Here is a 27951-nt window from a genome sequence, read left to right as displayed (position 1 = left end):
AATTAACGTTCGGGCTATTCCTAAGATTACTTAATGTGTGCGTTGCGCCGTGTATGTATTGAAGTTACCTGAAACGGTTTTCCTTTTGGTTTTCTTGTTTCAGTGTGTCCTAGAAACATCACCCTTACTGAGACATCAGGTGTTATTACTAGTCCTTTTTACCCCAGAAAGTATCCAGATAACCTGAACTGCAGCTGGCAGATAACAGCACGCCAGGGAAACCGTGTTAAGCTAGAAATTGACATGGGCCTAAAAATACAGCAATGCGGTCCACAGAACGCGTGCACGTGTGATTATCTGCAAATTCAAAATGGCTTATGGGCTGATCCCGATTCAAATGACAAAATATGTGGTGCACCTCGTGAGACTATAACATATTACTCAATTCTTGAGATCCTGAAAGTGCTATTTGTCTCTGATGATACGCAGTCCAAGCAGTACGACGGATTTTCAGCAACTTACACGCAACTGAGTTACACTTCCCCAAGTAAGAAATAAATTTATTTGTTATTGAGCCACAACAAGAGAGAATTCTGCATTTGGGAAAATGATTCTCGCTGCTCTCTGATCCTATCTGGTGATTTTTTTAATGTTAGTGGTACTCGTTTTTTCTGCTTTTTCGTGACCTGGAAGCTTGTTCCCCCGACCTTGTGGTGACAACCTAATGGTAAAACAGCAAACCATAAAACCGGTTCACGATCTGATGCCAAAAGATAACTTGATTTTTGTGAAGATCCACTCCAGTTCTTCACATGATTGAGGATTTGAAGAGCAATGTTCTGTGACCTATCAAACTAGAATGATAACATACCAAACATTTTCTAGCCTCGCTCTTCCACTCAGTCAATGTTTTACTGAATCAGAGCAGTGCAGAATCCAACCGTGATATGACTATGACAGTTTTGGCATGGTTTTATATATATCTAACCTCTAACGGCGTACGCGTTTAGATATCAAATAAACCGGAGCAATCCCACCAATATAGCCACGTGTAGCCACACCCAACCCCCTAGGAAAACCCTCCCGTTTTTCTTCAATATTGGGTCGCCAGTCAGAGTTTCGATGCCAGACCAGGCCCTTAAGAGTTGCCAACGTAAGAATCGCTCTGGGCCTGTAAATTCTTATTGGGCCATGTTTGCAGACTGAGTCTTGATTCCTGAATAGGATGCAATCAATAACAATTAATTTGGGCTCTATTTAGAGTCTTTGGTCAAAAATGCGAAGAGTCTAGTAAAGGAGGCAATCAAAAAGAGGTGCTTGAGCCAGTGGTGTATGTGTGACAAGTGATTGCAAAGGATTTTAAGTCCAGCCAAAATTAATGTTGCTAGTGATAGTAAGAATCACTTCCCATCCTTCGATGTCGTCTCATAATATTTCAAGGCTTTTTTCTGTTAAGTGTTCTTCTGCCTCCTCATTGTCTAGTTTTATCGAACTAAATGTGAGTATTGCCGGTATCACGAAAGCGATGTATGCTCCAAGACGTCGATGGATGACACTTTAAAACTCTTTTAACTTGATCCATGATGTAGAACAACAATTTTATTAGAGAAAGCATTGCTGATATCCGCTCGATATTTTGTTCCTAAAAAAGCACCCACGTAGGGGCCAAACCACCCCCCAAATGTTTCGTCAGTTCTTGGGTATTTCACATTATTTCACATTACTTAAAAGGTATTGACTCTTTCGACGCCGAACTTAGCAATGAGCAGGAGACCTATTGCCAATTATATTTACGTGAAAATGTCAGTAAATGTCAAAGTTGTGACGTCACAGTGATGACGTCATGTTTTTTGCCACTTTTGAAGTTTTTAATATGCATATTTTTTACAATGTGTTCGAAAGAGCACATCAAGGGGAGTTGAAACCTGAAAAAATTTCTAACAAAGCCGAAAATCAAATTTCTAAAACCATACGATTTTTGACAACATCAAGCTTTCTATTTTTCTAGATTATTAGTCCTCCTAGAATAAAACTGAAAAATATAAACCAGAGAGACTGACTTAAGAAAGACAGTATGGTTAAGCAAATTCCGGGGGGGACAACAAAAAATATTTAACTTACCATATCTCGAAAAATAATCATCATAGCAGAAAACGGTTTCCGACATTTTACTCCTCAAGGCAAGGCCTTTCCAGTGACATAATCTTTTTATCCGATTTTACAAAAAATTATAGCACGTTTTGGTGACGTCATCAATTATGACGTCATAATCTAAGATTTTGTCACAACTTTCAAATTGAAATAAACTGGAGAACAAAGAAAGCTCATCTGCCAAGCTTGGTTCAGAAATATATAAACCAAGCAAATATAGCCTTCATGAAACATTAGCGGGGTGGTTTGGCCCCTACGTGACCATAAGAGATAGAAGTCCCAAGTAAAATTTCCAAGCGTACTTGCAGAATTATTTTCTGAGTGATACTTATCAACACAGCCTAAATTGAAAGTAGATATTGTTGTCTTCTTGCTTGTCTGTATTTTGTTTTTAATTCTCTTTTCTTAGATATGTTTCAATTATGTAAGTCGCAAAATTTGCTTTTTCAATTTTCTTTTTTTCCGTTTTCAAGAACTTTGGGGCTGCAATAGCTAGATCTTGACTCTGGTGCCTTGTTTACAGTACAGGTGCATGTGTCTTTATGTTTGATACAATACATACGATATGTCTAAACTAATGAAAGTTGTTATTTGATGGTGTTTCCATGTAGATGGAAAGTCCTACCAAAGAAAACCGAACCTCATCGCTATCATCTATGGTGGTACCGAAGTAATCCGAGGACAAAATGAAAATATCACGATGAATGCATCACTTTCCTATGACCCGTTTGTTGGACTAGGTAACTACTCCAGGATGAACTTCACCTGGCATTATGGTGAGATCAAAGGCAACTATTCTGGCCTACAGACAGGGGTGAGAGACTCCTTCACAGGAATAAACCAGTCAAATGTTCATTATATTGGGAATGATTCTGGACTTGAAGTTACCATCAATACTGCCTCTTCCATGTTTCAGGACTTTGCGACCTTAGTAGTTAAACTGGTGGTGGCAAAAGATTATCGCAGCTCAAGTGATCATCAAGTTATACACTTGGTAAAAGGGGATCCGCCTCAAATATCTCAACGGTATGAAAGTTCTTTCATTGTTTATCAACCCTGTCATTTGCCCCCTGGTCTGCAGTCTGCATTTGAACCCCGCCTACTTTTCCAAGACGTTTCTGCGTTAATTATAAATTTTTTAAATTAATAATTAATTTAATTATTGACACAAACTTTTTAAAACAAGATATTGCATACAAGATCACCAAAGAATTCAATGGGTAGCAGATAAGTAAGCACAAATGATTATAACGTTTCTTTCTGTAAACGGTTTACTGTTTTGTTTCCTTTTGTCCACGTATCAGTGAAAGAAAAAGATTGTTCATTCCCATATTCAAGAGATGGCCCGTAAACACACTTGACAGTTTCTTTCAAAGCTTTCAGCGTCTTCACTTTACTTGAAATCTGGGCTTAGAACTTTCTTTCCGAATGAAGGCATTCCTGCTCGCACATCCTTTTCGTATTATGGTCTAATATATGGTGACGCAATTCGTAATGTCGCATACTTCGTTCGGTAAATCACTATCACCGCCATCTGGTGTGGCCATCCCGGCCAAAACAAGCCAAGCGCTTTGGAAAAGGTCGAAAGACTAGAAAAACTAGAAAGGATCGGGAGGCCAACGTTACAGACGCAGGCATCAAAAATGTCGGAAATGGACGACACGTTTGAAAGAACCTGACAGGGTACAGAGCGGTTGCTATTCATTACTTGAAACCTGACACAGCTATACGGCTCGTTTCTGCCAGCTTGTGGTTTTTGCGCTGGTCAATAACAATTTATAAGGTCGCGTAAAAATTGAAATCCCGTATCCCAACCCCATAGAAACACGAAATACCGCTCCCGCTCGTAGTTGCAATTCCCGCTTCCCGCCCCTGTTTTCGGGTTAAATCCCAAATATCACGGCGAAAAAAAGCCAAATCCCGCATCCCGCCAAACCTACTGGGAACCCTCTCAAGGAACTATAATGTTGATTCTATTCTCTGCATTATTATATGGTATAGGTAGTGGCAGATGTCCAGCAGATAACACCATGACTTCAAACCAAACAAAATAACCCAAATGGCTATTACGTCCAATTGGAGCATAGTTGGATAAATTAGCTATTCAGAAATAAACAGAATTGAATAATTAATAAAACATTAATTTACTAAAATGCCACTGTATACATGAGAACGGTGCATTAATTAACAGCACGTGCTACAGAAGACACAAGAGACATACATAGGAGGTTAATAGATTTTTCAGTTATTTTATTTATTTATTATTATTATTCTTTATTTTTTATTTATTTTTTTTCAATTCTTCACGGGTTACTAGTGGTCCCACACCAATGCTTGGCACTGGTTCTCAGGATGCAATTGGTACCCTGGTTCACTTTAGTATTTTTAGTTATTATTTCTTCTTTTCCTTGAAACTTCTTTTGCCACTAACCGACAAGATTCTTGATACTAATGTTAGAATAGCATGACATCCATGAGAAAACAGAGCCACTTATTAGCACATAGCCATGAAATAAACAAGTGCAGTTACTCAAAGATCGTTTGTTTGTTTCATATGATAGGTCTTACCTCCTTTCTAGAATAAAAGCTGTTCAGAGGCATTTTTCATAACATAATATATATTTTCATTTGATTTTCAGATGTATAATAAATTGTGAACCTAAAATCAGTCCATCAGTTAAATTAAGTATCCAGTCACAGTGCTATGGACCGCAGTGCTCCAAGATATCTACATACCAATGGATACTTTACAAACAATACCCATCTGCCACAAATAATGACACTGTTTGGAGGAAAATACAAGATTTGCAACTTATCACAACTACATCCCTCGATTCTAGCAGTATTGTAATCAAAGAGGACTCCCTTGATGGCGGAAAGTACTACCGGCTGGCAGTGTTTGTTCAGACTATGGACGGTCACCAAGGAATGAGTGCTCGCGACATCTCCACTTCATCACCACCTAGAGGGGGAACATGTTCCATCACTCCATCAAATGGCACCTCACTGGAGACTGTTTTTAACCTGAGCTGTAGTGACTGGGAAAGTGACAGCACGCCCCTGTCTTATTTGTTTCAATATCAACTACAGAATGGTCTACATGGGGTGTTGTACAATGGCTCTAGTAGTAGTGTTAACTCATGGCTGCCATCTGGAAAGCTGTCTTGGAATTATACTGTGAAGTTCAATGTCACAGTGACTGATAAAAATGGCGTGTCTGCTCCAAGAGTCCATTTCTCTGTGCAGGTACAGTATATCCTTGATTATTATTAACTCTTGCATCACATTACGTGCATATTAAATGACAGGTTGTCACTTTTAACAACCAGTACTGGTATGTTGTAACATATTGCACATAAATATTTCTGTAGGTTGAACCATTTCCAGAGCTCTTGAGACCAGATCAAATCAGCAGACGTATAACAGCAAATGACAGCGAGTTTAATAATGCAATAAAAGATGGGGATCTCAGCAAGGCAGAACGAATAGCAAATGTGATCGTTCAAGCACTTTTAGAAGATACTACAAGGGATTCAACAAAAATATCGGAGGTAATGAACTAGCTTTCATTAAATTGCTATTTATTTAACTACATGCATTTTTTTCTGCACCATAGTTCAAAAGATATCATCTAGGCTATGAGTAGTCCCTCTCTAATTAGTCTTGCTTTGTCCGTCAAGTGTGACGCGAATGAGAACCGTGAGAAAAAATAGGTCCGCAGTGCGAACTTGTGTGGGATTTCAGTCACATAAAAGTTGATGCGCCATGGATAAATCAGAGAAACTGTAGCTCTACAGTAAATATTTATACATTTTGTCGTGTTGTAGTGATGAACGTCGAGTAAAGATACCGTAGAGTCCTGATTGTTAGATCTCAGGCTACAGATGAAAAAACGATCACAGGAGAAACATGTTTGGACTTTAGTCTCCAGGAAATTCGCTCCCTTAGGGATTAGTTACACGGAACTCTTTACCGTGGTAAATGACCCTTTCACCAGTGAGTATGACCAATATTTCCGGAGGTAAATTTCTCGTAGTTAATACCCATGGATACATCAGAAAGATCACATGCAGCGCCCTTGACATTTAATGTGGTCAGTTGCATTGGTGTTTTGATGTCTAAGGTATTACTAGCAAATCACGTTTCTCTGTTTGTCATTAATATGTAACCGAAAAGGAAAAATGTTTTTCCTACACGTGCCATTTTTGTTACCTTGGCAAAATCCCGTGTAACCGTTGTTTCACAACGTATACTAAAACCCAGCAAAAAATAAAACAACAGTAATAACAACAAAAGTCAAGGGGGGGGGGGGGGGGGTTTCATTGAAAGAGTCATTGAAGTAAACACATTTTGCAGGTAAGGCTTGTTTTTCGCAGCAGGGGCGAAAACAAATGACATCATCGAAAAGCAAGTGCACCCGAGACGGTTTAGTTTTTGGTGGTGATTCTGGACTGTGCAATCAACAATAACGTGGCCTGTTTCTTCGGGATGCCAGGTGACCTGCTACATAACTGGGACAATTAATGTTCCCGAACAGAACTTTTGAATCGCATTGGCTTGGGGATGTTTACTGTGGGAACAGCTTTATCTCATTAGTTACATTTGTCTTGGGATTTGTTGACTAGGTTCAGTGGAGACAAATAGATTAGCTAGCCTTAGCTCTTACGCAGACGTTCCCTCTCCCCCGCCCCTTCATGAAAAATTCAGTCTGTATCCAGTCGAAATTGTTCGGAAAAGTACTCTAAAGCCATAAGAGTAAGCCTGAACTAAGGAACGGCAATGGAAATGTTGTCTACTTTTATTCCTTGGCGGAAATATTAGAATCGGTCGCTGGTTGCACGGAGTTTGTTTACGATAAGTAAATGCAAATGTCAGCTAATATTCGTGCTTCCAGCTAAGAAAACTGTATGTAAATTGTACTTTTAGAGATAAGTTTTCGTGTTTAAACATGACCAGTAAAACTGAAAATGCTTAGCGTAAAGTTTGAAGGCAAATGCAAATATTTAGTGTTTTTAAACTTGTGAGTCTACGGCCCGGGGTGTATTCCCTTACATGGGCTATACAGGTATGTGCGGCCCCAAAGGGTAGGGTTTTTCAGCTGTTTTGGTCATAAATAGGGTATCGATTTTAGCTGATTTTGGCCATTTTGGTCATAAATAGGGTATGGTTTTTGCACTCTAGCCTTGATATGGGGGGTATGTTTTTAAAAAGAAGCCACTTCTCCGTCATTATCGAAAAGAAAATCAACAAAAGCCCTTCACAAATTATGTTTACGGTAATTTAACATTGGTCTGAACGAGGGAACTTATTATAACGCAGGTCTGAAACAGGGTTTTGATTTAAGAGTTAGGTCATAAATAGGGTTTCGAATTTTTGGTCAAGTCATAAATAGGGTAGGGAATATCGCAGATTTTGGTCATAAATAGGGTTAGGGTTTTGGGAAGCGGGCCATATCATCAGAGGAGCATAAATTTAATTATGAGTTGAGTTCTGTTTGTGCGCATTTAAATCAGATTCACACAACTTGTACAGTTGTTATAAGTTGCAACTAGTACAGGAATTTCACAATTTGATTGGTTGATTGTTTTTTGATCCTCTCCTTAATTTGCTCTATATTAATGACCATGTTAGCACTGTTACAGTAATTAAATGTGATTATGAACTTTTGAGTTCCTTAAACAAAGTAATCTCAGTTCATCGTGTTCAAACATGAGGAAATCAAAACTATATGATTTGTTCAAAACATAGCCTGCGTGGAGACGTCTACTTTCACAAGGGAAAAGTGAGGCCTGTGAAGCCAGGCAGGTTTCCTGACATTTGCTGTTGTCTTTTCACTGTTGACTTCCAAGCTATTCAGCTCCATTCTTGTTTCTGAAGGCCAGGGTAAATTGGTAATATTAATGATAACTTAATTTATACACAGTTAATCCTTCAGCAAAGATTACAAAATGGTAAAAGATCAACTAATTATCCCTAATTAAACCAACTTAAACTACATACTAAGAGCTGCCTTACAAGGGTGCCGAGTTAAAACTCATTCAAAACTGTGGTGACATATGTTACGTTTAAAATCATGTAAACATGTTGGCCGAAGGTCACTGGATTATAGGTTGTTATAGGCTGAAACACAAATCTAGAACTCAGATACTCAGGGGTCATCCCATGTATAGATTTGTACTTCATTATGGCAGCTGATTCAAATCTTTGATATTTGAGTTTAAGCCATCCCGGTGTGCGGAACAATTCATCGATATTAAAGTCATAATTGGCACACATTAAAATACGGGCTGCACAATTCTGGAGCTTCTGAAGCTTTTCAGAGAGACCACTGCCACAGTTGCCCCAGACAACACTACAGTAATTAAAATATGGTTGAGCAAATTAAAGGTTATAAGATGTTGTATTCGGTTAATTGCGCCCAATGCAGAAGCAATCTTTTTGCAAATGTTTTGTATATGACATTCCCAGTTCATATTTTGGTCGATGTGCACACCAAGAGGTTTCGTGGATGACACCTGCTTCACTGGATGGTCATTTATACTCATTCTGAAAGAAGGAATTTCAGGAAATGTTGATGTCTGCTGTCTTGACGCAACTAACATAACCTCAGTTTTTATATGGGTATGGTATGTTGTGTTATTAAGAGGAGTTTTGATGAAGTGCAAGTATCCGTGTCGAATCTGTTTGACCACAGTGATAACAAATGTTTATAGCTGCTAGCTAGGTCTGCATGGTGTCCAATTTAGCACCTCTGTTGTGTAGTTTGGCATAATTATATTTTGCTAGGCGGTTTCCCTCCGGTGATCTATATATGTAACTCTCTAGAGCAGAATTCTACAAATAAGGGACTGGCCACCGTACATGATTTCCCTGTAGGGGCCTGGCACTAGTTTATCGGACCAGTGCGTTTTTCTTGTGTTATTTCTTTGTCATTCGTTAGCAAGAATGATCGCTGTGATTAAATGAGTATTTTACTGAAATGGATGGATTCCTATTACCCACGATTGTCAACAGTATTCTGTCATTCTGCTACCAGGTGTCGTAAAAAAATCAGCACTCATCTGGACGTGTCAAGTCAATAAGGAACATACCAAACATTATACCACATCTTAAACACCACGTAAATAATGTCGAGTATCTTGAAACACAGATAGCCAATAGCAGTCGACTTTTAACAAGGCTAATTGTCAAGCAACCAATTAGCGTATGGTCCTTGAATTCTGGAGAATTAGCAGAATACTGAAACTCAATTAGTGATGACGCTTCTTAGACATCAATTTTTCTGCGTGAAGGGAAATTACAGTAGAAGTTTGCATGCAGGCTATACCTACACAGTGGTCTTGACATGCTTAAATTAGCCAATCAAATTAATTTGCACGTGATTATCTACATAATATAACTAATTATATTATAATAATGAACTTTATATATCAAGGGTAGCACCGAACAGTAGTAACTGAAAAAACAGTGGCCCACGTATAAATATTTACAGAATAAAAAGACGAACTATTAAAAATTAAATAACATAGAATTATTATTATTATTATTATTATTATTATTATTATTATTATCAACATATCAGGAAATATGCTTTAAGTCAAATGCTGAACAATTATTTGTTTCTGGAATGTGCTGAAAAAATGTCCGTACAGAACCTCATCTGGCAATGTTCTCCCTACAATTTCTATAAATTGCAGATTCAAGACTTCATCATTGAAAAGATTGTCTCACTGCAAGTGAAAAGTCTTCCAGACCTTTTGCAAAGCTCCTCCATTATAGGGTCTGCTATTCATGAAACAGAAACAGTGTCTGACACGTCACTGGTGAGCAAAATAAATGTTAAGCGAGGGTATAGCAGGAGGATGCCGGGTTGTGATAAGGGGAGATGAACAGAGAAGGAGATTCCCCTTTCCTGGTTTCTCTAAATATTTCAGTCTCCAATATCTCACCTTGAGGAATATTGCATGATCACAGAATGCTTTAAGATCAAGCTTATTTCCCTCTGTTCTAACTAAATAATAATATTCATAGATGTTTTATCATTGCCACCCATGAATGTCCATTAATTCCAAGAAAGATTTACGTTGACTGTTAAATGCACCAGCTGGGTTGTTTCTGGCGATTAACTATCCAGTTAAACAGTGGCATAAGCTCTAAAACATTATCCCATAAACGCTCTCCCATCATTTCAGATATACATTCAATGTTTCTTAGCAATGGCCCTGATGACAACTACGAATTGGGTCGTCACGTCCCACTTGATGCACTTACATAATCATTAAGTTTTGATCAATGTCTCGAATTGCGAGTTTAGGACGTCTGTAAAGAGAAAATCATACTCCGATATCAAGTCAGGCGTGTGTAGCCATTGTTAATTACAACAGGCTGTGAAAAGCTATTGTAGCCTCAGATTCAGCCAAGCAGATAACAACTTATACTGTTGCTTATTACACTTTATTTTGATAGGTATCCTCATTGTCTGCTATTGATTCAATGGCATCATTCTTATGGAACACTACTAAAGCTAAAGATGTGGTCAAGATACCGCTGGTCACCCAATCTGTAGAAAACTTAGCTTTCTGTCTTAACAGCTTGCTGAAGGCAGGAGCAGTCATTGCATCAGGAGATGTTGGTTCTGATCTTCAAGAAAAGGTTAGTATTTTCCGTCTTGTATTGTTAACGGCTGTCAATTGTTACTTCACTGAAATGCACAAGGACACACTTTGATCTATAACTTCGACGATAATTACCTAACTTGCATTTGTCAGTAATAATTAAGTGACAAATTCTTACACTAACACTCCTCACATGCACAGTGGTTAAATTTTTTCCAACCTTGTCACTGGTTACATGTTTTCCCACACATGACTCGCCTTACATGTTTTCCTATGCTTGGTACTGGTCACATGTTTTCGCACATGTGACTCGGCTTTCATGTTTTCCACGCTTGACCCTGGTTACATGTTTTCCCACACGACTTGCCTTACATGTTTTCCTGTGCTTGGCACTGGTTACATGTTTTCTTACACATGACTCGCCTTACATGTTTTCCTATGCTTGGCACTGGTTACATGTTTTCTTACACATGACTCGCCTCACATGTTTTCCTATGCGTGGCACTGGTCACATGCTTTCCCACACATGACTCGCCTTGCATGTTTTCCCAAGCTTGGCACTAGTTACATGTTTCCCCACACATGACTCGCTTTACATGTTTTCCTATACTTGACACTGGTTACATGTTTTCCCACACGACTCACCTTACATGTTTTCCTTGCTTACCTCTGGTTACATGTTTTCCACACACGACTCGCCTTACACGTTTTCCTATGCTTGGCACTGGTTACATGTTTTCCCACACATGACCCGCCTTACATGTTTTCCTATGCTTGGCACTGGTTACATCTTTTCCCACACATGACTTGCTTTACTTGTTTTCCTATGCTTGGTACTGGTTACATGTTTTCCCACAGATGACTTGGCTCACATATTTTCACACACTTGCCACTGGTTATACGCATGCTTTTTCATTGCTTAGCTCTGAAGCAAAGGCCAAGCATTTCCCACCTTTCCATTCGTTACATGTTTTGCAGTTGGTCACATGTTTTCACAAGCTTGACAGCATCTGCTTCAGTTTCTTGGCTTTGCTTGGATTGATTCATTGTGTAAATTGTTGCTTTTCTTGTGATTGGTTGAACACATGTGAGTACTTTGGAGTTTGATTTATAAAACAACTCTTTTTTGTTTTGTTTTTGTTTGTTTGTTTGTTTGTTGTTTTTTTTTAGGGTAAACAATTAGTCATGAGATCCATGAACATCCTCAGCTTAGTTGGAGATGCAGTGCTGGCACTAAGAGTTCCAGATGAAGAAATGATATCGATTGAGACAACAGGACTGACCATGACCTTAGGACGCCATAGCCCGGATAAACTTGTAGGATTAATAATTGAAGAAAAAGATGCCAGATTTGTTTTGCCGGCTGAAAAGAAAGCACTGGAGTCCAGCGGAATACAAGGAGCAAGTTTTGTGGACACTCAGGTATGCATATTGTATCAAGCACCAGATGATGACCATCCTGAGGGAAACAAGCTTTACTTAATCCTGAAATTTCTGAAAAGTGTGGTTTGAGATGTTTCCCTCGACTACATCTCAAGAAACACTAAGAAACTTATTGTTCCGTTCGTGACCGGAAATAAAGCGTGCAATATCCACAGTAATAAGTTATTATTAAATTATTATCAAATTATTACTATTAGTACTTCATGGAGTTTTAGAAAGTCACTAAACAGAATTTTTTTTTAAAGTAGTACCATGGCCTTGCACGTGGTGTTTAAATCTAGGTACATTTCTTTTGTATTGTAATAACGGATTTGACTCCTTATTGAAAGCTCTAGATCTCTTTCCTAATTTCCATGACAACAACAAGCTTTATTTCTCCTCGGACTAACAAAAATGTTTTTACAAGTTTAAATATTAATAGAGTTAGGAGCCAGGCTACCTGAAATAACTAAAGAATTAAAAAAGGACAGGCAGCTAGGTCTGCAAATGTTATTTGCCATACATTTTTAAACACAGGTTAGTATTTTATATTTTATATTTTATGCGTTAGTGTCCCCATTAGCTATTTTTAGCTAAATATCTTCGACGCGTTACTTAAGTCTATGTATGTGTGTATGTCTGCGTGTACGTACGTATGTATGTAAACACGATATCTCATATGGGACACCCTTTAAGAGTGTGTCCATGAGAAAACCAGGCAAGAGGTAATACAGCTAAAATCACCAATTTCGCTCAAACTGGGCGCAAATGTGGGGTTTAGTGAATGAATTATTGCGATAAAAAAGTAGGTCAAAATATTTTATTCCCTTCAAGTTAGGGGGACCCCCTGCAAAAATGGCCATCTGACACTAATTTATGCATATTTAATTGGCCATCTTTGGTTTAGTATTTCTACAACAAGAAAAACCATGTGAAAAGGAAATCCACTGGATCATGTTCTACTCTGCAACTATCAGTCTAAGAGCACAGATATTCATTTCAACTGGGCAATTTGATTTCTCTCCGTGGCTTCATCTTAAGTAAGGTACATATTTCGTAGTGTTTTGAATAGCCTTTAATTGATGGCAAATATCTGCCATGGGCAAAACCAAATACACATTATTCTAACCTGGATAGTGAGAGCAATCAATAAAGTTATCAAAAAAGCCATAAAATATCAAGTTTAGCATTTTCCTATCGATTACGAGTAAAAATTTGGCGAAAAGAAGCGCTGGGGACACTTCTTTCAAATATTTCGTAACTTTACAACAAAATGTATCTTAAGGCATTCTTACGATATCGATATAAATACTGCAGCAGAAGATTCAACTCCCGAGCTCCCTCAAATTATGTTTTCAGGTATAAAATAGAGTGGAAACAAGAAATAACCTCTACATACATGTCACCTGACTTAGACGCGATTTTGGGCTCTCTTTAATTCTTGGATGGCGAAATTGTCATCAATACATGTACGGTTGCTTCGACCCGGTGAGTTTTAAAGAGAATATCCATCGCCATTCCGCTTTCATGGTCACAGATGCTTGCAACTTGTCGGCATCGCTACTCAAAAGACTGCTCAAAATCCACAGACAGCCATCACTGCTACTATAGCATAGAGATCTTTATAAAACAACCCGCCACACACGACCACTCGACCACTCCGCCATTTTTTGACCACGTTGAGCCGTCGCTATTACGCCATTAGCGGTATTGAAAAGGAAGCGGCTCAGTAGGTAGTTCATGTATAGTAATACAAATTTTACCGCATAATATCGTCAAAGATGGCGGCATGTTTTGTGGTGGCGTTTGAAAGAAATCTATATGTTACAGCAGTAGTGATGGCTCTCCCTGAATTTTGAACGGCGTTTTGAATAGCTATCTCGACAACCCGTTGACTTCTCTAGCGATGAAAGCGGGATGGTAATGGATATTTTTTCTGTTGAAACGTGCGTCGAAGTCAACGGAGGATGGACTGAACATTTTGAAAGGGCATCAAAATCCAAGAATCAAAGAGAGGGCAAAATCGCGTCTAAGGGACCTGTATGAAGTAGTTATTTCTTGTTTCCATTCTATTTTACACCTGAAAACATACTTTGAGGGAGCTCGTGAGTTGAATCGTCTGCTGCAGTATTTATATCGATATGCATATTTAGTGTCAAATGGCCATTTTTGCCGGGGGTCCTCCTAACTTGAAGGGAATAAAATATTTTGACCTACTTTTTGTGCAACAATAATTGACTCACCAAATTCAAACTTTGTGCCAAGTTTGAGCGAAATCGGTGATTTTAGCTGTATCACCTGCTGCCTGGTTCTGCCTGGTTTTCTCGTGGACACACTCTTAACGTTATTAATGCCGGGCTGTTAATGAAAGCTTTTGTCCCTTTTGCAGATGCTATCAATCCCATTCAATCCTTACACCTGGGACAGTACTAAGCAAAGAGTCAACTCTGATGTCTTAGCTCTAGACTTAAAAGATGAAACACGCAAGCTGATCAAAGTATCAAATCTCTCAAACAACGTTATCATCGTTGAACCATTACAAAACCAGATGGTTTCCTTCGAAAATGGGCAGTATTTCACCCAGAATGATAATCTGCATTTTCACGTAATTGATGTTAAGTACGAGAATACCCTGATAATGCTGGAAATCACGCCTACTGAGGCAAATACAAATCTGTATGTATACCTGCGATATGGTCAGCGGCCAACCACCCAAGTGCATGACCTCAATGCCACTGTCTCGAAGAGCGAAAAGTGTGTTTGGTCACCGGGTGCGCATGGCAGAAAGGATGGCAAAACTAAATGTTCCCAGCTAACGAGTCCAGTGGAAACTCTAGCCAAGCGACCAGGGAAGTACTTTCTTGGAGTGCAAGGCTATAAAAGAAGCGGAACAAACTCTCACAAGAGGGCGAAAAGATCATGTTTCGGAAATAGACGACAAAAGCGTTCATGTGTCGAGGTCAAAGACCCCCCTCCCACTCCCCTTCAGGGCAAGAATTTAACTGTGGTGCCAGTATACGATTCGAAATCGGATCAAAACTATACTCTGAGGGTAGCCCTTGGGAGCTGTGTCTTCTGGTCAGAGGAGAGGGAAAAGTGGATAACAGAGGGCTGTCGGGTGAGTGGTGTAAATGTTCTTCAGTCAGGTCTCATTTGTCATTTTCAATTTTGCAATCTAGTGATCTTTAGAAGCCTTTGCTTCTAAAATTCTGATATGAAAGAGTAATCCGCCGCAATTCTCCAGGGCATTTAATACTTTTCGACATTTCACTTAGGGTTTAACCCTCTAGTGCTTGTTTACAACAAATATGCCTTCTATGAACCAATCCGAAATGAAGTAATTATTTCAAGCCTGTGGTAAATTCTTTTTATGACAAAATTTGTAACAGACTGGCAGAGAAAAAAATAATTTTGATAGGACGTTTTACAAGCAACGTGATCAGCTTTTGCTAGCCTACGTACCACAAATGATAACGTGGTGAATTTTGAATGATTTGATTTAATTTCGTTTATTTTTTTTTTTCGTTTATTTTTTACCAGGTTTTATCAGCAACATTAAACGGATTTATTAATTGTTCCTGTAATCATCTGACTTCATTTGGAGGAGCTCTTTTGATTAAACCGAATCCTATTGATTTTGACAAGGTCTCAGCGGAGTTCAAGGATCTCCAAGAAACTGGAAACGTTGCAGTTATTGTGACGATCTCTGTAGTTCTCCTGTGCTATATTGTCGTCCTGCTTATCGTCAGAAAAGCGGATAAAATAGACGCCAGAAATGTAAGCATTGATGAGGACAATTTATTTCCATAGGGTCCATAATTACAGTCAAGGCTGTAGTCTCCCTTATGGCCCTATATATGAAACTAAGTTACAACATGACTTATTAAAGGAAGTTTAACCATATCGATTTATAAGAATTAATGTTGGGTTCAACTATAAAATCCGCTGTTTTGAACATATTACAAACTTGCCGGGTTCTACCCTGGAATCCAACGATTTCAGTTCAACAATTTTGGAATTCATACAAATGCAGCTTGTTAAAAAAGGTGTTGTAAATTTAAGAGCAATTCTCCAGGAAAGTGAAGCAAAGTTGGAAATGAAAATTTTTAACCCCCCTTCATTTTTTGTGTGGAGGTAGGTTACCTGGGGGGGGGGGGGTGAACAAAAACAGCCATATTTGGATCGGCAGGTGTGTCGTTGCCATGGTAACCGCAGTTGATCGCGTCGGTCCGAGGTCTATGTTTTGACCAAAAAATTCACTCCCCAGAAGTAAAAATAAACAAGTCTGGTTCTCGGGTGCATGTGAACCAATTCAAATGAAATACATACACTCTCCCAGTTTATAAAACTTGCCGTTAAAATATTTTGGGTTTTTATTCAAGGAGACAATGTTCGTCCTACTATGTTGCCTGTCAGCCATTTTGACAAGCAGGAAAAACAAGTACACCCATATTCGTAATTTCTCCGAAAGTACTCTTTCTGAAAAAACCAAACTAGCAGCAGAGTTTATATAGATATTGAGGTTTCTAAATATCATAAAATCTATTTGGGGAAAATTATATTCTGGCCATGGGTGTTGAAGACATCCGAGGCAAGCTGCAAAAAATTGCAAAATTGGAAATTTTGAGGGCTCCGGTATTTGGCTCAAACTGGCTTTAGATAGAGAATATCCACTTCGGAAGTATTTTCTATCATATTATCTGTTATCTACATTTGATTGATTAGGTTTTGGCCAATGGATTTGATGAAATATAAGTTGAAACAAAGCCTACCTTGCAACTCTTCAGGATGCTTTTGACGTGATAGTATGAGTCTCTCCTAAGTTCCCTCGCTCCATTTTATTGAGCAAATCTTGCACAGACGCTAGCAGGAAGGTCAAATCTAATTGGCTTGCCTCACCGAACATCTACTCTTAGACCACAGATGATGATGCATTAACCAGTATAAAGAACAGTCGAACAGGTCAACCACAGTCGTGTGTCAAGTATCGAAATAATTCATTAATACAATCCATCCAGGAAGTTAAATAGATGCATCAAGATCACAGCTAAGCAAATGCATGTCTGCGACGATTCTCAATCAAGTCTTGGGCTAAATCGAGCCGTTCATTCCGTAGTGCATGGTTGAGAAGCGAGGAAATCGTTGTTTACGATCACACGTATGTAGACCGGAAATCGAGCAAAACTGCTGACCGGATGTACTTTTAAAATGCGATATACGCGCTTTTTTGTTTGTTTGTTTTTGTAGCTTCAGATAAAGCGACATTATCGCAATAGCATTGTCTCTTCTTTAGATATTTTTGATACAATATATCATTGATAGAGGGATAAAAGGACGACTTTTGATCCGCTTTTATGACTGTTTTACGGTGGTGAATAAAGAGGACAAAATGATCGTTTTACGCAACCTGATTGCCTCTATCGGCTTTACTACACTGGATCAAGTTAATATAAGAGAGGATACCATTTATCATCTATTGTTTTAACTACAGTAAATCCAGGAGTACTGACAGGTGTTAAAATATGTTCAGGTTTTCGTTAACAACAAATGATGTGTAGGCTTGAATGAGAACAAGGAAGTTAGTTTTTCTAAGAACTCTTGGACGTTCGAACTCTGTCTGTCTGAACAGGTATGCAAAAATGGATGCCAAAAATGCAGATTTCACTTGTACCCATTCAACGAAAAATAGAATTCAACGTGGGGCCCTGTGGTACGTATGAATCCGAGTTAGACTTTACACCTACTAAAACAATCCAACTTTGTTCCCAGTTAATTTCCCAGGGTATGAGGTTACTCAACGTTTTTAAATTTATCTTGGATGCTTTTATTCGGTTTTTCGGTTTTTCGGTTTTTTTTGTTTTGGCTTTCTTCACCATTGCCAGTGTAAAACAACCCCATTACAAGAGGATATCATTACATTTACATCCGGTGTCACATCCCATTGCATTGTGTTACATGCGGTCAGCGATTAGGCTTCTCGGACTTCCGGCTTACGCGTTCAGTTTATTCACCATTCTTGGCTTATCGACTATCGCAATATCTGACTCAATTTTAGCCAAAGACGTTACTTTGGCTTGTTCAAAGACATTCATTTGCTTTTGTACATTGATCTCGACACATTTACTTTACTTCCTGGTTGGATAATATTGATGAATTTAGGTGCTCGATGGCAGAAATCGCAAGTATTACTACGGCCATGTTTTGACCTTGTCAACTATTCTTTGTTAAGTGTATGCAGGCTACTTATATCATCATCTCTGGTCTGAAACACGGCAAACTGGATATTCGATGGGAGTAACCGTTAGTCTGTGCTAGATTTGGTCAAGAAAATGGAGCGAGCGAAGGAGAGACACTGGAGAGAACCATGCGACGAAAGCATCCTGAAGAAATTCCCAAAACCTTCTAGGTAGGTTTTGTATAAATTTATATTTCATCAAATTCGTTTGCCAAAACCTTATTAACTAAATGTAGGTAACAGACAAGATGATAAAAGATACTTTTGAAGCTGATTTTCTCTCTCTAACTCTTGTTTGAGCCAAATACTAGAGCCCTCAAAATTACCAATTTTGCAATTTTTTGCAATTTGCCCCGTGTGTCTTCAGCACCCATGGCCAGAATATAGTTTTCCCCAAATCGATTTTATGATATTTAGAAACGTCAATATCTGTGTAATCTCTGCTGCTAATATGGTTTATGTGGAAAGAGTACTTTCGGAGAAATTACGAATATGGTCGTGCTTGTTTTTCCTGCTTGTCAACATGGCTGACAGGGAACATAGTAAGACGAGCATTTTCTTCTTGTTTATAAAACTCAAAATATTTTAACAGCGAATTTTATAAACTGGGAGAGTGGCTCTATCATCTGTATGAATTTAATTTCAATTGGTTCACATGCACCCGAAAACCAGACTCGTGGAACTTTTGGTCAAAACATGGTCCTGAGGCCGACGTCATCTAGTGCGGTTACCATGGCAACGATACATCTGCCGATCCAAATATGGTTGCTTTTGTTTATTCCCCACGGTAACCTCCCTCCACACAAAAATTGAAGGGGGGTTAAAATTTTTCATTTCCAACTTTGCTTCACTTCCCTGGAGAATTGCCCTTAGGCACACCGGGCTAGCAGAGGGCTTGAAGCTGCACCCTCGGAGAAACTTTTCGGTCTTTTATCCGATGCAACTCAAACTTTGCAGTGATAGAACTTTTAATTTCAAACAATCGTATGGAGTTTTTTGTTATTATTTAAATCATTTTTCCCTGTTAAGGCCCAAAATGTAATTAATTCGGATAGAACTAGTTAAGATAAAGTGAAATGCGAAAAACTTTTTGAAAAAGACATGATGATAGATGCGAATGCAGCCATAACACTACTGGAAAGAAGACCAGATCAAGAACAAATTTTCAGGCTTTGCAAAATCGAGGGAAATTCAAAGCTCCAAACTCTATATCTTCAAAAGGGATTAAGCTTCTTCAAATACCTTTTAACTTTCTAACGCCCCTGCTGAAATGATCGAGCTGGTACATAAACAGTTGTAGAGTCAAGTGATTTATGGAAGAAAAAAAGTGGCAATTACAGTTGATTGATTGGTTGATATAGGAACAAATTAAATTTAGCGGAACAACTCCTTACGGTCACCTCGTTAATACAGTCACCTCGTTATTACGGCCGTGTTGTTTTTTTGTCCTGCCGAAACGCCCGTACATTTTCTCATAAGAAAACCCCGTCCATGCGGCAACCCTGTTAACACGGCCAACGATTACGTTCTGAAACCCCAACTTACAACCAACCAAATACGCATTTGTTTTTTTTTTTCTTTTGTTTGGTTAAACAAAAGAAAAAATATTGAGCGATTCTCTTGTTTATTCAAACGCCTGTAACATGTCATTGACCTCTGTCGTTAACAAATCAAACACAATTTCCTTCACAAAGATGTCGCTTAAAATAGATCCCATTAATGATGTGAAATTTTCATGGCCCGTTAGTGACCGTTTTAACGGGGTTCCAGTTTATTCGTTATTATCATGATCTTAGCTTGAGCCGTTAAAACTTCAGGTCTAGTATCTCACAGTACGTTAATAAATGAAATCCACTTTGATTCCTAGACTAGTCTGCCAGTGCATCTACCCTCCACAGCAAGCTGCTCACACATCTATCGGATAATCATTTCCACGGGCGTGTGGAGAAATTCAGGTACAACAGCTAAGGTTGCCATGGAGATATACGGTAGTGAAGGAAGCAGCGGAATTGTTCAGCTCAACTTAGACGAGCCTGGCGTGGATAATTTTCTCTTTACTCGTGGAAACACGGATGTGTTTGTTCTTAATCTTAGCCAGTCTCTTGGTACGATTCAGGCAGTGCGAATTGGTCATGACAACTCTGGTGAGAGCCCCTCCTGGTTTCTAGAAGAAATTGTTGTTGTTAACGAACAGGTGAATCACGCTTGGGCGTTTACCAGCAGCCAGTGGCTTGCTCTGGAGCGAGAAGACGGTCGAATTGAGCGAATCATTGAACATGCGCCAAATGAGGGCACTTTTAGACACGAGATGCTAAAACGTTGGTGGAGAGGTCTGACTGAAACCCATCTTTGGGTCTCAGTTCTAGCGAAGCCGAGGAGAAGCCGCTTTACAAGAGTACAGCGAGCATCGTGCTGCCTGTCAGTGCTGCTTACAGCCATGTTTGCTAACGCGATGTTCTATAAGTTGGAAGGTAAATCTGAACAAGTGCTAAAAGTAGGACCCCTGAAATTCTCGTGGGCCCAAATCATTATCACTTTTAAAAGTGAACTTATCGTTGCACCCATAAACATTGTGACAGTATTCCTTTTTCAGAAAGGAGCAAGTAAGACTCTGTGTTGTCGTAAAGCGAAGTGGCTTACCTACCTGGCCTGGTTATTCTTGTTTAGTTCTTGTGTTGTTTCTACTTCGTTTACCATCTTCTACAGCTTGATTTGGGGAAAGAGCACCAGCGAGCAGTGGCTAACGTCAGTGCTTGTATCACTGGGGAAGGATGTGACAATTACAGAACCTGCTAAAGTGTTACTCACAGCGATTTTCCTCGCCGCCATTGTCAAATGGAAACAGAGTAGATCTGAAGGACGCCAAAGCCACAAAGTAGCTAAAAGTAGCCCATCACAACAGCGACTGTGGAAAATAAAGCTATCTGAAGTGGAAGACATGAGGAAACAACAATTAAAGAAAAAGAACTGGTCGCTTCTTTTCTTCGAGCTTGTCGTTTACGTCCTGTTCATCTTCTTGGTGATGGTCTTGTGTTATGGCAACCGGAATAGTTACCAATATCACATGACAAAGTCCATCCGGAATGGGCTACCAAACTTTGAAAAGGTAAGCACTGTCAACAGTGAAACAAGTCTGGTTTAACTCCAAACTGAGTAATCGTGTGGATTCGTTTGTTTTTTCATTTGTTGAGCTGTTCAGTTCAACATATTTTACAAAACGAGCAGTACGAACAGTAGGCATGATGTTTAAAACCAAAGTGAAATGTTGTTTAATTAATTCAACTAAGTTAAAGCGGTTTTCAATTAATTGAGTGTCGAAAAGTAAATTGGTTTTGTCGTATCATGCTACACGATTGGCTTAAAAAAACTCGCGCCATTTTGTCAAACATAACCAATCGTGACTCGCCCTCATACGTTTTCCCGCGCTTCGCGTCAGCTTCATGTATTTACTTCGATTATCGATTGGTTCGTTGGTCTGTGTCTTTTGTGATGGGCTTAAGTGATTACTTTGGTTTTGCTTTTACGATATTTAATTGGAAACCGCTCTATACTGTTAGACAGGTTTTCAATTCAGCATTGAAAGTAACTGGCTATTTGGAATAATGCGGAATTAATAGTGATATTTTTATTCTGGAATAAGGTCAGTCGAACGCGCCCTGAGAATGAGTCCAACCTATTTTAGTGCTTAGAACGTGGCGTCACAAGACATGCGGAATGGAAGCGATTTCGGCTCGGTCCATAACCTTGGGGGAAGAAAGGAGCAAGTGAAATATTACCCCAGTATGGACCTCGTGTTAGTTCAATAACATTCGTATGCCGTAAATCCTCGAATCAGCACCCGGGGCGCTTATTTCAAATTTTGGAGAAGACGAGGGGCGCTTATTCGAGGGGGGCGGTGGGGCGCTTATTTAATTTTTCCCAAGTCGTGGCCTGCATGTTCATTTTTTTTAATACATCATCTGCGCGTAAACAACAACATAAGCTGTTTATTGACATAAAAAACCTGATCCTAAAGTTTAAATCTCGTCACCGTTAGTACTTCACGTGTTCAACGTGTTCACTTAACGTGTTCACAAACTGAAACAATGTACAAGTCTGAGCTCTACATGACGAAAACTATACATCCTTTGTTGTCTCATTACTCGCCCAAAAAATGGGGGGAGGGGAGGGGGGCGATTATTCGAGGTGGGGGCGCTTATTTTAAATTTCAGCCGATAGGAGGGGCGCTTATTAGAAGGGGGCGCTTATTCGAAGGGTGAGGCGGGGGTGGGGGGGGGGGTGGGGGGGGGGCGCTAATTCGAGGATTTACGGTATTCACCGGTCCATTTTCTTTTTCTCTTTCTCTTTTCTCTATGATAGGTTAACGATAAGAAGAAGCTCTGGAGCTGGTTAAATGAGGTTTTTATCCCAGGTGTGTTTGCGGGCCGATGGTACAATGGCCAACAAGAGAATCAAACAGTGTACATTGGAGACAAGCACTCAATCCTTGCTGGGATGGCTCGAGCCCGCCAACTAAGAGTTAAACCGAGTAAGTTTTAGTCTCAAAGCTCAATGTTTTGCAGTGGCAAAAATCGCCACTTTAATTGTATTAAGTGCACACAGAGGCTCAGATAATGGCTAAACTGATGGCGGTCTTAAAGGAGTTACGTCTCGGTTTGTGCATCTTGACAAGTTTTGCCTAAATATTTTAAGTGCTTCCTTTGTAATCCGTTTTAATCTTTTCCATCCTTTACCATCCTTGTTCCTTTACTGTTTATTATTATCTCTTTGGTGTTTCTCTACTTTAATAAGCTACCTAGTATCCGGTTTCTTTCAATTTAAAGGTAATTTTGCATGTGGCCAAAATTACTTAAAATACCGTGATTGAGCTACTTCAGTCACTATTCTGTGAGCTGAAGACAGATAAACAATAGCCTCCATTTGGCGAGGAAATACCCTCGGATATTTGTCCTTGGACATTATCTGTTCCAAGAAGCGAACGGTTCTCCGAGAGTGTAGCTCGAGGAACACTGTGAGCTTTGAGGAATAGATAATGTCCACGGACAAATATCGGGGAATATTTTCGGGCCAAATAAAAGCTATTGTGTTTATTACCCTTCAAATATTTTTCGCAACACGCGCAGATTTCAAAATTGGGGAATATAACACGGATATTATTCCCCAGTTTTTACTGGGACGAGTATTCAGTCGCGTGACGCGTTCACACCAGTCGCGCGCGAGTGAAAATACTTGATGGATTATAAATATATCTTATTAGATGTTTTGGTGGGTAGCATCGCTGTATATTTTTACGAGTTGTGCCGTATTTTCACGAGCCCTAGGGGGAGTCAAAATACAAACAACGAGTAAAAATATAAAGCGATACTACACACCAAAACATCTAATAATAGAACTATTAGTGAATTCGGTTTGTCGCGTTTACTATTGCTTTAACTAAAATTGTCCAAAAGCAAGTATACTTGTTCCTTCAACATGTTGTTGGACCCTTGAACTGTGAGAAAAGCAGTCTATGATTTATATCTACTTGGAAATTTGTCAAAGAAGGTAAATTCTGATTATAGCATTAGCTAGTATGTTCTGCAGGTTAACCGCTTTGCAGGAGAACAGAGCCTTCTTTAAGGCATGAACAGCTATTTTCTAATTATGGTTTTGTAAACATTTCAGCATCCTGTAAAGTTGACTATATGACGAGAATATTTCCGGTGTGCTACGACGGATACGGGCTAGAAAATGAAGATAGAACCCCCTATAGTAAACCGGCCTGGAAGCCCACCGACAACTCTTCGAGTCACGAGGAGCTACTTCGACTTTGCCCGAAGCCCTGGCGATACCAGAATCCGGGGGAGAGTGAAACTGTGCCCAAGTGGGGACAATTCTCATTTTACCCTGGGGGAGGTTTCGTGGCTGACTTAGGATACGAGAACGCAACAGGTTTTAGCATTATTAAGAATTTAAAAGCTAATGACTGGCTGGACAGACAAACCAGAGCTGTTATTTTGGAATTCTCAGCCTTCAACCCGTCAGTAAATGTTTTAGCTATTGCAACGTATTTCTACGAAGTTGGGGCGTCAGGACAAACGGCAACGTTCAAGAGAATTGATGTTCTCTCTTTGCCCTCCACTCAGACCGCCGCCAAACAGTTGTATATGATCTGTGTTCTTTTATTTATCATCTTCGTGCTGTGGTACCTTGGACGAGAGGGTTACAAGCTCTACAAGCGGGGTTTCCGGTATTTTAAATCCTTCTGGAACTGGATGGAACTGTATCAAGTGTTTTTCTCCGTGCTAGCTATTATTATGTATGTGGTACAATCGGAAAAAGTGTCTTCGGCCATCAGAAAATTACAAGAAAACGTGTATGGTTATGTGAGTTTCCAAGACGCTCTGGTTTGGCGCGAGGTAGATAATGTCGTTCTTGGTTTGTTGGTGTTTGTAATCTCTTTGAAACTCTTGCACCTGATAAGATTCAATAAACACGTTGCTGTGTTTTCCATAACATTGAAGAATAGTGCGAGACATCTCGCATCTTTCAGTGTTATTTTCTTCATTCTTTTCATTGCCTTCTTGCAATTTGGTATTCTGATTTTCGGAGCGGGATTTGAGCGCTATTCATCATTTCTAAAAGCTAGCTTTTTCCAAGTAGAGTTGACTCTGGGTCGAGTGAAAGCAAGGCCAGTCAATCAGTTAGAGCTCACCAACAAAATGTTCGGAAGAATTTTCGCAGCCATGATTCTGCTGAGTACTACCATTTTGGCGATGAACTTCTTCATCGTCATACTGAACGACGCACTTGCAGAAGCAAAGAACACTGCAAAGGAAAGCCCACTTTACGACCCTGGCGTGGACGAATGCAGCTGGAAGAAAACAAACCAACGCCATCAATTTTATGATAAGATAAGTAATGGTTTACGCCAACGGAAACTCGAGGAAACGTTAGCCCGGTCAACCATCAGGAAAAAAGCATCAGAAAATGCGAAGCAAAACAACTCGAAAAAAAGGTCCTTCTTTGATCAAGGCAGTAATATCATTGTATATCCGAAGGATGCAAGGAATGAGCATCGCTGCCATCTTAATAAGAAGGGAAAGAAAGTACGTTTCGCAGAGGATGTCACTAAGTCTCAACTGAGAAGATTACAGGCGACCAAGAAAGATCTGTTCCAACGCTTGGACAGTATAGTCCAAGCATATTCCAGAGAGGCCGAGCAGGAAGAGAAATTTGAGTTGATTATGAATGAGATGGGTGTTCATAACTCTTTGGATCCCATGGTAAACGTTACAGCTTTTTCGAATGAGTCATTTGAATATCACGAGCGACCAGTTAGCATTCCCGTCATCATTGAATGAATGAAAAAAAAATGTAACTGAGGCCGAACTAAAATTTTCATTGTACATAATGTAACCGACTGAAAACAAATTAGTTCCTTTAAGTAACAAACAAAGTATGCTATGTGAAAAAAAAAAAATGATTTGTGTTTCTACTAGTTTGTCCAGAGTATGCATTCTAACTTTTCCATTGTACTCCAGGAATTGTTCGACCTCACTAAGCGTTTGGTGGGATCTTTGCAGACATAACCACATGTCTTTGTAAATACTTAAACTGATTCTGGTACGGACTGAAAAAAATGTAAAAACTTGACTAAATAATTGTGTAATTTCCAATCATGACAGCATTGTAGCTAACGACTACGTTGCTATTGACAACTGCCCTGTGTTTCCAGCCTTATGGTTATTTTGAGCAAACGATACTTTTTAATTTTTCGCTTATTAGTTTAACTTACGTATAAATATTGGGTACAAATAAAGTTGTTGTTGTACTTGAACCACATTCTGTGACGAACTAAGATTTTGCCCAGTGGGCCACTAAAGCAGCCTTACGCGCATTTTTGATTATCTTCCAAAGAAACATCCAAGCAACGCAAATGTGAACATTTTTTGTTTGTTTGAATCTTTCATTCACTTTTTGTTTTCTGTTTAATCGATTATTTCTTTACTTTGGCCATTTTGCTTTCTGTTTGTGTTTCTTTCTATTGCAAGATAATAAGGCGAGTTTATGTTACAACACGATGTGTCAGCCGAAACAGTGCCACTTAAACTTGCAAAAGAAAACTCGGTCGATGTCCAGCCATCTTAACCGACCCACATTTGGCTTCAAAGGGAATGTTGTTGTATTCCTTGTTGTTGTTGTTTTGTTGTTGTTGTTGTTGTTGTTGTTGTTTGGCACTGACCGAACTAGTGTGCTTCATGGGGTTCAGATTAACAAGAACGAATCAAAATAGCAGTTTTCAAGAGGTGTAGGTCGTCTGCAATAGCTCACCATAACGCAACTTCTTTTTCATCTGAACCCACTAGTTTTCTTATGATTGCAATATAGCGTAAAAGACAGCAATTTAACGTCAATCCCATCATGTCATTTCCATTATTTGTGCATTGTTTGAGGTGTGGCTCCTGATCTAATAACAGTTTGGTCACGCAATCTAGTGTTATTTAAGCAATAGACCACACGTTTTTATGGTTTATGGGCTGATAAACCACGCGGGATGTTGGAAGAACACGAGAAGAATTCATAAATCACTCGCCTGCGGCTCGTGACTTACGAATTCTTCGAGTGTTCTTTTAACACCCCAAGTAGTTTATCATTCCTCTAAACCATAGAAACTTGTGGTCTATTGCTTTCATATCATAATTCAGAAGACACGCGAAATTTCCATGAGTTTACTGGCACAATAAACCATAACTGATCAACCAATCAGAGCGCGCTCATCCATTTAATTATTATATAAAAACTCATAATAAAGTGTAAATGATTATGGTGTGAATTGAGTTCTTGGTGTGTTGAAACTTATGACATTTAAGTTGTAAACTAAACCAGCCAAATTGAAGTGTACTAAGTCGTACGAGATGGCATCGTTTTTATTAAAAAAAAAAGGTAAATCGAATAGAAAGGAACATTTGAAAGTGTTCCTGTCTTTTCTGGGTACTTGCCGGTGAACAACATTTTTCATCCGTATTCCAGCATCCTATCTACATGCCCCGAAAGTTCCTCAGGAGCACAATATAGTCTCATCTACCTTTACCAGCCAATTCTCAAGCGCTCAAGGTGCAGAGGACATATGGTCATACCCTGAATGTTTGTTAGAGTTTGGAAAAAGGCTTTTCGTCGCTAAAGTAAGCTCAACTGCGGTTGAGCTAGACTAAACTTTAGCAATTTTTTGTGGCATGCGGGTGTCTGGAAAACCCGAATAGCGAATAGCAAATAGTCGCGAATAGCGAATAGTCCCGAATCGCGAATAGCGAATAACGAATAGTACGAATAGTGCGAATAGTCTCCAATAGTACCAATAGTGCCGAACAGTCTCGAATAGTGACGAATAGTGGCAAATAGTAGCAAATAGGGTACCTAGTATCTCGCAGTCAACCTCGCAGCAACGTGGAATGGGATTTTCCCGCTAAAAAGCATAGACGCTTATTAGGACAAAAGGTGTTTCTAAACGTAATTTCTTCTGTTTTAACCGCTACAAAAGCGTAGATACGTCTTTATTAGGTTATCCTTGTGTTTTCTGATTTCTTTATGTCGGCGATGGACTACCCT

At 39.3% G+C, this 27951-nt stretch overlaps 1 protein-coding gene across 1 annotated transcript; it reads left to right on the top strand.

Moving 5' to 3' along the window:
• Positions 1-25: 25 nt before the first annotated feature.
• LOC145486333 (polycystin-1-like protein 2) lies at positions 26-27894 on the top strand. Its single transcript, XM_081464972.1, has 12 exons — positions 26-487; positions 2703-3117; positions 4731-5337; positions 5463-5642; positions 9789-9914; positions 10558-10743; positions 11877-12128; positions 14518-15246; positions 15669-15905; positions 20231-21469; positions 22723-22891; positions 24028-27894. Exons 1-12 carry the CDS (start codon positions 244-246, stop codon positions 25704-25706), a joined length of 6063 nt encoding a protein of 2020 aa, XP_081321098.1. The 5' UTR covers positions 26-243; the 3' UTR covers positions 25707-27894.
• Positions 27895-27951: the final 57 nt, after the last annotated feature.

This window comes from Orbicella franksi, chromosome 5, assembly GCF_964199315.1.
Source record: "Orbicella franksi chromosome 5, jaOrbFran1.1, whole genome shotgun sequence".
Classification (NCBI taxonomy): domain Eukaryota; kingdom Metazoa; phylum Cnidaria; class Anthozoa; order Scleractinia; family Merulinidae; genus Orbicella; species Orbicella franksi.
This window is presented reverse-complemented; position numbering and strand designations above follow the sequence as displayed.

Bases quoted from the DNA above. Each gene is read 5' to 3' on its own strand.
- LOC145486333 (XM_081464972.1), top strand. From the start codon at position 244: ATGGGCCTAAAAATACAGCAATGCGGTCCACAGAACGCGTGCACGTGT. The intron at 488-2,702 runs GTAAGAAATAAA...GTTTCCATGTAG, and splicing joins ACTGAGTTACACTTCCCCAA to ATGGAAAGTCCTACCAAAGA. The intron at 15,247-15,668 runs GTGAGTGGTGTA...ATTTTTTACCAG, and splicing joins GGATAACAGAGGGCTGTCGG to GTTTTATCAGCAACATTAAA.